General features: G+C 43.9%; 1 protein-coding gene across 2 annotated transcripts in view; it reads right to left on the reverse strand.

Moving 5' to 3' along the window:
* Window positions 1-9,889, reverse strand: part of MSRA (methionine sulfoxide reductase A) — a 314,031-nt gene extending 304,142 nt beyond the window's left edge. The window contains exon 1 of one of the 2 annotated variants that reach the window (XM_063330697.1): window positions 9,728-9,889. In XM_063330697.1, coding sequence (XP_063186767.1) covers window positions 9,728-9,857 — 130 coding nt within the window. In that variant the 5' untranslated portion in view covers window positions 9,858-9,889. The remainder of the gene's footprint in view (window positions 1-9,727) is intronic. The other variant, XM_063330698.1, reaches the window with a different exon arrangement.
* Between the last annotated feature and the right edge of the window lie 832 nt (window positions 9,890-10,721).

Consider the following 10,721-nt stretch of genomic DNA (forward strand, 5'->3'; position numbering starts at 1 on the left):
TTTTGTTTTGGAGAGGGCTTAGTGATGAATGACGTAGCCCTTTTTATTGCAATGTAGTCAGAGGTGACAAGGCAGCACAGGGTTTTTTCATCAGGGTGGTGTTACCTTGGGAGCAGCATTTGACGGCTGGATGTACAGCTCTGTAAACATATTTCCTGTACGCGTTTAATCTATCGAGCATCATGTGTGCATGCTAACTTCCTTGTTGTTGTTGTTTTCCAGCTGCCAATAGCAAAAAAGCACACACACAACAAAAAAATACCCTTAGATTGACTTAACCCTTGCTTTTCCTTGCAACACCTTCCAAAATGTAAACATAATGGGTGGTTAAAAAGTAATTCCTGTTTTTCCAATGACAGTACAATATTTATAGTTGTACACTTGGCTCGGAAACAAGCTGTTTAGTGTTTCAATACAAATACCTGACAAGGAGCAAAAAAAAAAGAGAAAGAAAAGGCCATGACATGTTATTACAGACAGGATTTCCAAGAAAATTCATCTCACACCTACCTGTAAAGATGTTGTAGGCACAGATTTCACAAGTTGTCTTTCAGATAATGCACAATTACTGGGGGTGACGTGCTTCCATAAAGAAACATACTGTTTTACATCGTTTATGATTTGAATCTCAGCATACGCAGTGCAATTGTAATGAAATTTAATAATTTATGGAAATTGATGGCTTGAGTGTATTTGAGGCAAAGATCGTCTCTTAGAATGAAGAAATAAGTAATTAACTCTTATGAATTAGAAAGGTAAATTGAAATTTGAGAAATGCTAAACCACATATGACATTGTTACTCAACATGCTCCTGAACTCTATACTTCAGTGGAAGTCAGACTTCACATTTTTTGGCCCATATTCCACATAAACTTCAGTAAAAATGGGAAACTAGTTAATTCTTTATGTAAAACACTGTATCAGGTACATAAAGTGGTGGAAACTTTAAATTAATCCTTCTAAACCTTAAGATAAACTGTATTCCCTTTGTAGGCTTTGTTCTGTGTCGTAATCTCACTCAAGAATGTCTATTTTAGACCTACAATATAGTGATATTCATTTTTTGTCTGAAAAAAAGTTTTATATTTGCCCATGATTAACAGAATTTTTAATCATTAAAGGAAAAAATATCTAATATTTTTCATTTTATTCCTTATGTTCTACTGAAAAAATAGCTTACATTTTTGTTTGCAATTCTATTGCAAAATCTTGCACCTTGCACAATTCGACAAACTGTCAGCATATCAGGGAAAATCTGTTTAAAACTTCTCAACCTAACACTGCATACATATTTGGGCACAGAATAAGCATAAGGTACCAGATTTTTTCCCTAATTCTGCACAGGACAAAGAGACTACAAAAACATGGAGATTTCCATGACATACTAATTCCGAAGTATCAAGGGATCAAGTTGTCCCATTCAGCAGTTCTCTATTTTTCCATTTGCCCCTGGCAGGAAAGTACTGATGATTTAAATAAGTTACCCAATGATCACAGCCCAGCGATATCCAGTAGGCTTTGTCAGTGCAATGCCCCTGTATCATTACAAGTCAGCACAATTTAAAATTAATGATGACACAGATTTACCAGCTGCTGAGAAAATTACTGGATGATCTCATGCCCATGCTCACAAGGATCAAAATCCACCAGGAAGTCTTTGTACCAGGCCATGAACATAGATAAGAAAAGTTATGGTCTTTTAGCACCTTTCCATGTGTCCATGGCCACAAACGCAGTCCAGCCAGACACCTCCTCTAAGGGCAGGGCATGAGACAAACGAGAATACCAGACGACAGACCACTAGTTTGACCACAATAATTTCTCTTCACTGTTTTAAGAATGGTAAAAAAAAAATAAGCATGGACAGAAATTCCACTACAACAACCAGGCTTGTTTGCAAAACAACTTAAAGGGTTAATTTTGCTTCTGAATATTCATTGTGTTTGTAAATTATTAAGCTTCAAAAAATGCCCAACTAAATGCAACATTAGAAATCAACTAAACAACTCCTAAAGGGACACAGGATACCTCAAATTGTCTCATTTAAAAATCTCTTGTGAAACAAACTCCCTGTAAGAATATAAGGTATACTGTTCTTCATGCATATACAGTCAACTGGGGTGGAATCCAACCTGTCTATATCCTGTGAAAAGCAAGTGCTACTTCAGCAGGCAGGGGACAGAACAGGAAGAGTGAAGTAGTTCCCATAAAATACCTGTTTATGTTCTGCATAAATTGAATGGGAAGAAGTGTGTCTCTGAAAGAAGAGCAAGTGAACCCTGTTATAAAACTCTGCCACATTCTCTAGGAACTTTAGTAAAAACTGACATACCTCCACTCAGCCTGGGGAAACCTGGAACACATTTCAGAAGTGTATTCTAACCACTTGGGTTCAGAGTATCCCACAAGACTGACAGTGTGCCCCACTCTGCAATGGGTCAGACTGTTATACATGCAGAAATGTAAAAGTAGTGTGGCCAAAAACAGAGATGACTTAAGGGTCTGGCTCCAGCCTCCCGCAGCCTTAAAGAAGTACCATCATCCCAGGCATGTTTTGGCTGGTTATCTTGATATATCTGCTTACGATGTCATTGCAGCCTCCCAACAGAGGAGGATCATCAAGATCCTGACAGAATTCTGTAACTGCTGGAGTATCCCAGAAAAGATGGACACTGCTGATACCACCACAACTACAGCTACGAGGATTTATGGAGTCACAGCACACCTGAAGTTGGAAGGGACCTCTGGAGATAACCTAGTCCAACTCCTCTGCTGAGAGCCAGGTCAGCTAGAGCAGGTTGCTCATGACCGTGTCCTGTCAGGTTTTGACTGTCTCCATGGATAGAGAAGCTACAACTTCTCTGGGCACCTGGTTCCACTGTTCTACCAAACTCAGAGAAGAAAAAGTTTTCTTTTTATGTTGAAATGTAATTTCCTGCACTTCAGTTTGTGCCTGTTGCCCCTTGTCTATGCTTGGGGCACCACTGAGAAGAGTCTGTCTCCATCCCCTGTACTCCTTCCCATCAGTTATTTATACACACTGATAAGATCCCCCTGTGCACCATGTCCCAGCTTAACTGAATTTAGGCAGAGAGACCCCTTCACTGAGAGATCACGTATTTGTTTTAACGTTACCAAGGCAACTAAAGCTGAAATATACCTGCTACATCTGAAGACAATAATAATAAAAGAACGAGGGTGAGACTAGAAACCTATCGAAATCTCAATTTCCTACGCTCACTAGCCACATTGATCTCCAGGTGTCTCAGCAAAAACATTCCGTGCAACTTCTTCTGGAGTTCAGCATGTCAAGTTAAACTAGTAATTCCACACAGAACTGAAATTCACTGTTGTACAAATTTAATGTAAAACATACAGACTTGGAATTAAATCAAATAGTCAAAGCAAATGCAGATCAATTCGTAAGGTTAAAAATAGAATCAGACACTATTAAAATGACTTGAAAAGCTCTTAGGTATGCAGTAGTCAGTCATTTAAACACAAAGCTCCCCGTGAAACACTTTAACCCAAAATGTTAGTTATCCTTCGATACACAAACAGGAAAATATTGAGCAGGAACAAGACTGCAGTTGACACTAACACTATCACTAGTAAAATTCTGTGTCTACTTCCAATATCCATAACTCAAGGAAGACCTTAAGTAATTCATGACAGTTTAAGGAAAAGAAACAAAAATCAACAAATGATTGAAAATGTGCCTTATGCTGACAGAATAAAAATTCACTTCGCTTCGTTTATGTCTTGGCTTTTTTTAAAAAATAGGCTAACCAGCAATTTAATTATGATCTAAACATATTTCATGAAAACCAGAAAACACATACTACATGAAGAAAACTGCACCAAGCTGCAATGGTTGGAAGTTGAAACAAAGGGATTCAAAATATGCACTTTTTTAATGGAGAGAGTTGTGAAACATTGGAACAATTAATGAAATTTTGCAGTGGATCCTCTGTCAAATGACATTTTTAATCAATGTTTTCTTTAAAGAGCATGATCTGATTCAAGCAAGAATTAATTCATGGAAATGCTGTGCTCTTTTTTATATGGAAGGTCAGACTAAAGTTCACCATGACCTCCTCCATATTTGTAATTATTGCTCTATTAATCTATAAAGCTTAGAGGCTTAATAGGTTTAAACAATCGTAAGACCATCTACCCATGAGCTGTACCTTTACGGCTTCAAAAAAGTTAACCCCCTAGAGATGTGTATGTTACTATGCAAGTACCTCTGCTAGGAACACAGCTGAGGCCACAGAGAGAGAAGATATTTCCTGACAGCACTTATTGGGACCAGTGGGACAAAATATTATTTTAATTTAGTAGACCCTCCTATCTCAGGCCATCTAGCAGAAAAAAATAGAGTGTGTGTGTACGTATACATGTTATTATACAATGTCTAGCACAGGAGGTTCCCTCTACATTATTAGGGCTCCTTGAGTAGTGTTCCTACCACTACCATAAAATAAAATAGTCAATTAAATAGTGTAAGCAATATATACTTGCATACTCATAAAACACAGCCATGTTTCAGCAGTAATGTAACTAAAATTAATTCTGAAAACTACTTATACTAGAAAGGTAGAAGCAATAAATAATATGTGATTTTACTGTAAAGGACAAGATCGTATTGCACCATTATACAGAAATCATATGAAAGGAATAATTTTCAAAAATGAATGCAGCAGCTCTACTGCAAGGAAACAAAACAGCACAACAAACTCTAATTCCCAAATTATGAAATTTTCTTGAAGATCACATAAATCCAACTTGATTACAAAAAGAGTAAAGAAAGCTTACTAATGTCTGTATTGTTTTCAGCTCACAGTATGGTATCTTATCCCCGTTTAACTGACTTCTACAAACAGAACCCTTTGTACCACAAACCAACTACTTCCAGTCACTTCATAGAAATCTGTATAATATACAAGGTTTAACTGCATAATTTTCTTAGACTCAGATCCTAAATTACAGTAAAACAAAAAAAAAGTTATGCCAACAAGGTCAAGTCTCACATAATCCTGTGGTCAGCAAGTTACAAAGGAACAGAAATGCAATTTAGCTTTCCACAAGCCTAGATTAAATGCAACGTCCAAGCAGAAGTCGTCACTCAGCTGTCTTTTCCTCCCTTTTGGACTGCAGCAGAGGGAGCAGTCTGAGCTGGTCTCTGTACTCACATGGTTTGTGAAGGGCGATCAAGAAACCTCATCATGAGAGGTTCCCCGCCAAACAACAAATCTCACTGAGGGGCAGAGCACGTTCATGCCCACCTCACATTCGGAAAGCATCAGGAACTTGGAGCGCTGGGACCAGGATGTGCAAGCAGATTGCAATGCAATTAACACAATGTGCAGGAGGCACAAAGAGAGCCCAGAAATGCCACTCACAGAAGAAAACCCTCAGCTGCTTGGTACTTCAGCAACCTCCCTCTGGACTGAACTCCTAAGAGTGGTCTCAGGCTGTGGGGACAGCCTGGTGTTCCTCCATGGGGGTTGCAGCAGTGGCAGCTGCCTCACCTTTGAGAGCTGAGCTCTGGCAGACCTAGTCACTGCAGCGCAAGGAACGAGCTGCAAGAAGATGTCAGCCCATTATATCGCATCAGGGATGAGAAGTAGGAGATTAACAGGATCTTCAAAGAAACGACACAGACATGAAGCTAAGTGCTCTGCAGCTCTTCATTGAGGAATGAGTTTCAGGGCTGGCAGAAAGGTCTGGCAGATGGTTTCCTCAAGTGTCTGCACACTAAGGCAGTGTTTGGTTCACAAAGAAGACTCAGAGGTCCATGTGTGGCCACAGACCTATGATGTGATAAGAATCAGAGACCTGGCACAGCACACACAACTTAAGCAGTGTCATGGATGGGCACAGGGTATGTAGTAAGGATTAGCACAGAATAGGATGGGGAGCTGCACTCTACTGAAACAAACTCCTTGATAGCACGGAGCTCCAGTGTGAAACTGAATTCATGTCTGCTGGGAGTCTCCGAGTCAAGGTCAGAGGGGAAACACTGGAGGTGGTGTGGTTTGGAGTCAGAGCACCTGACCAAGACGAGGTGAGTAGATGAGGCTTTCCACAAAGAGCTAGCAGAAGTCTCCCGACCACTAGCTCTGCTCCTCCTGGGAGATTTCAGTTCCCAGACATCTGCTGGGAGGGTAACATCAAATTGTGCAAGCAATTCAGGAAGCTGCACTAGTGACAATTTCATACCAAAAAGTGCCAGAGGGACCAACCAGAGGTAATGGTTGGTTGTTGAGTGGCTGTTCAGAAGCAGGGAAGAACTGGTGGCATTGCAGCAGCAGATGGCAGAGAGCTACAGTGACCACAAGATGACAGAGTTCAGGACCCAAAGGAAGGCTAGAAAGGTAAACAGGAGATTCATCATTTTGTACTTTCAGAGCTCAGACTTTGGCTTGTTTAGAGAATTGCTAGGTAGAAGTCCCTGAGAGTCTGTCAAAGGGAGAAAGTGCCCTTCAGGGACGTCTGAATTTTGATGAAAACTTTCTAAGAGAACTAAGGAACAAAATACCATGCAGAAAAACTGGAAACTTCATCAGAAACACAGAACTGCTTAATGAACTAAAATGCAAAGAGAGAGCATACAAGAAGGAGAAACAGTAACAAGCAACGAAGGAAGCACACAAAATCATTGCCTAGGCATTTAGGCACAAAATCAGAAAGGCCAAAGCTGGAGTTAACACTAGCTAGGGAGGTAAACAGTAATCAGAAATTATTCCACAAAAATTACAAGAGTAAAAAGAAGCTCATAGAAAATCTGGGTGCATTGATGAATACAGAATACAGCCTAGAAGTAGCACAGAAAAGACTAAGGTATTCAAAACCTCTTTTGCCTAAGTCCTCAGAAACTTCTCCAAAACCTCTGCATGCACTGGTACAGTCAGAAAGAAAAGCAGCAAACAATGTGAGGAAAAATGGGTTATGACTACTTAGATTAGCTAAATGTGTTCAAAACCAAGGAGCCACATGGAGTTTTTCCAGAGCTGGGATGCAAGCTTGCTGGTGTGACGATCAGGACACTACGACAGATCTAGATATAATGACATCTAGAAAAATCACAGTGATTGGGGGAGATCTCTGATGATGAGATATGGGTTACAGTAACAGCTATTTTTAATGAAGGCAAAAAGAGGATTGAGGAGCTGTAGGATGCTCAGCCTCGGCTCAGTCCCAGGGAAGATCATGGCGTATGTCCTCTTAGAAGTTATTTCCAAACACAAAGAGAACCAGAATGTAATCAGGAATAGTCAACACATTTACCAAAGGCAAATGACGCTCGACTGGCTGGGCTGCCTTTTACAATGAAATCATTGGCTATGCAGATGAGGGCAAAGCAGTGGATGTAATACATGTTGACTTTAGCAGGGCTTCTGACACCATCTCTTACAGCATTTGCATTTGGAAGCTGAGAAAATACTGGCTGAAGAGAGGGCTCCTAGGCACTAGACATGTCAAAAATTGGCAGGACCACCAGACTCACACAGCAGCGATCAATATCTTGATGTCTAGTGTGTAGCAGGTTACCCCAGGGGCTGATGCTGGGGCCAGTATCATTCAATACCTTAAACAATAACATGAATGATGCGACAGAAAACACGCTCAGCAAATTTGAGGGCAATGCTAAACAGAGAGTGAGAGTGGGCATGCCAAACAGTTGAGGTTCAGTGCAGTGAGACCTTGAAAAATTTCAGGTCTGTGCCAACAGAAACTTCACGAAGGTCAACAAGGAGAAGTGCAAGTTCTGCACCAATGCAAAATAACCTCAGCCCTGCTGGAAAGGACTTATGATGTACATTGGTTGTACAACAGCACAAAATTATTCTATCTATGGAGTTATAGAGCATAAAATGGGCCTACTGTATCTTCTGTACAGGTTTTTATCAAAAAGCAACGTGAAGGTGCCACTTTAATCTATGCAATGTGCTACTCTTGGTATCAACTCTAGAGTTGATACCCCATCTCCGCACCCCTCCTTTGAGTCCACCTTCTCCACATCTGACATAATATTCTTCCTGCTACCATTAATTTCACCGCTACCTTTAATTTCACCACTACCTTCTTGCTACCTGCAGCATTTTACCAAGTATCTATACAACATAAGATTTTACTATGCTCTCAGACACTTCTTTAGCTTGGCTCATGCCATCATCCATTTATTATTCTCCCACCAGCACTTACATACTTTATGTGTTTAAGTATTTTTTAATATTTTCTCTAATGTCACCTTATAATTGAAGCTTTAACCCTGGTCTTTTTATTCTGAACATTGAAACCAGTTGATCTATTTCAGCTGTGAGCTATCATTTGCAAGGATTTGGGTGGCCTCATGTCCTCTGTTAGTCAGCAAACTGCAGCAAGAAAAGGCTCTTTTGTGCACTGTCCCAGTTCAGGAGAATCGGTGACAGTGTTAGTATTTGTTTATCTCATTTTAGATTGTTCTCCTGAGAAACAAGGAGGACAAAATGATGTGATTTGTACTTCCTCTGTACTCTAATAATTTTTTAGCCTACCATTTCAGTCAAGTTCGGCAGGTATGTAGGACCCTCAAAGACATTCTATTACTAGGAGAGCTGACAGAAGGCAAAATTGCGTGCTTAATTCTAGGTTGCTACTTTACTTACCTGACAGCACACATCTACTCAAAATGAAAGGAGTTCTGGAGGAATTATTGTTTAAACTTAAAAACACTTTGCAAACATTGGTGTTAGAACATACACATCGTGCTTAGGTATTATTCTTGGGGTTGTTCAGCCTGGGGAAGAGAAGGATCATGGGATACTTTATTGCAGCCTTTCAGTACTTAAAGAGGACGTACAGGAAAGCTGAGGACAAACTTTTTAGCAGGGCCTGCTGCACCAGACAAGGGGTAATGGCTTTAAGGTAAAAGATGGAAGATTCAGACTAGATAGAAGGAAGACATTTTTTACAGTGAGGGTGGTGAGACACTGTCCCAGGTTGCTCAGAAAGGTGGTGGATGCCCCCATTAAAAGCCAGGCTGGATGAGACTTTGAGCAACCTGGTCTAGTGGGAGGTGTCCCTGCCCATGGCAGGGGGGTTGGAACTAGATGATCTTTAAAGGTCCCTTCCAACCCAAACCATTCTATGATTCCAGGTCAGGTTGGACAGGGCTCTGAGCAACCCTATCTAGTTAAAGATATCCCTGTTCAGGGAAGAGAGGGTTGGACTAGATGCCCTTTAAAGGTCCCTTCCCACCCAAACCATTCTATGATTATTTAACAGAAAACATAACCATTAGGGAAATATGTTTAAAACCCTGAATAGGATTACTGTGGCCCTCGGTAAAAATGAAACAGAAAACTCTTATGTGGCCAAGAGAAATGTGCTTGTTGGATGCTCCAGCGATCGATTAATTCCTATCCTTACGACGAGAGTGCACAAGAAACGCCATTCTGCAGCTACACGACGACCCAAGCGCGCTCCCCAGGCACCATTCAGGCCCTATGCCGAAGTCCACCCCCCTGACAGAAACTGCCGCTCTGTTACACCCCCATCGGCCCACCGCCGCGCATGCGCATACCGCACCCGCCCGCCCCGCGCATGCGCGGCCTGAGGGACCGGCGCCGCCTCTCCCGCTTCACCCCCCCCCCTGCTCCGCCGCCACCGACCGGGGCGGGCCGCGGGTCTGAGTGAGGGGATGGCGGGGGGGTGGCAACCGGGAGGGCTGGTCCCTACCTGCCACCGGGATGCGCTGGCTCCTGCCGGGGAGCGCTTCTTCTTTCTGCGGCAGCCGGGAGGCCGAGTCGCCCATCCTGAAGGTGGAGCTGAAGAGCGGGCGGAGGAGGCGCCGCGCCGCTGCCGGCATCGCCCCTGAGGAGACGGGGCGGGGGGGGGTGGGGAGTGAGCGGCCCGGCGCGCGCGGGCCGTTGGGACGGGCGGGAGCGGCGACGGGGGGCGGGCGCGCCGCCACGCCGACTGCCCCCGCTTCGGTGCGGTGTGGGGCGATGGAGGGGGGGAACCGGTGTCTGTGTGACCGTGGTGGGCATGGAACCGCCGGTATCGGTACAGGCCGGGGGGCGAGAGCAGCCCTGAGGGGAAGGACTTGGGGGTGTTGGTGGGTGAGAAGCTCCACAGGAGCCGGCACCGTGCGCTGGCAGCCCAGAAACCCCCCGCAGCCTGGGCTGCATCCCCAGCAGCGTGGGCAGCAGGGCGAGGGGGGGATTCTGCCCCTCTGCTGCGCTCGGGGGAGACCCCCCTGCAGTGCTGCCTCCAGCGCTGGGGCCTCGGCACAGGAGAGACACGGAGCTGTTGGAGCGGGGCCAGAGGAGGCCCCGGAGATGCTGGGAGGGCTGGAGCCCCTCTGCTGGGAGGACAGGCTGAGAGAGCTGGGGGGGTTCAGCCTGGAGAAGAGAAGGCTCCGCGGAGACCTTCCAGCCCCTGCCAGTCCCTCAAGGGGCTCCAGGAAAGCTGGGGAGGGACTCTGGAGCAGGGAGGGGAGCCATGGGACGAGGGGGAATGGTCTTAAACTGAAAGAGGGGAGATTGAGATGAGATATGAGGAAGAAGTTTTTCACTCTGAGGGTGGTGGGCCCCTGTCCCAGGTTGCCCAGAGAAGCTGTGGCTGCCTCATCCCTGGAAACCTTCAGTGTCAGGTTGTTGGACGGGTCTTGGAGAAACCTGATCTAGTTGAAGATGTCTCTGTTCATGGCAGCGGGGGTTGGACTAGATGG

Source organism: Chroicocephalus ridibundus, chromosome 3, assembly GCF_963924245.1.
Source record: "Chroicocephalus ridibundus chromosome 3, bChrRid1.1, whole genome shotgun sequence".
NCBI classification, from domain to species: Eukaryota; Metazoa; Chordata; class Aves; order Charadriiformes; family Laridae; genus Chroicocephalus; species Chroicocephalus ridibundus.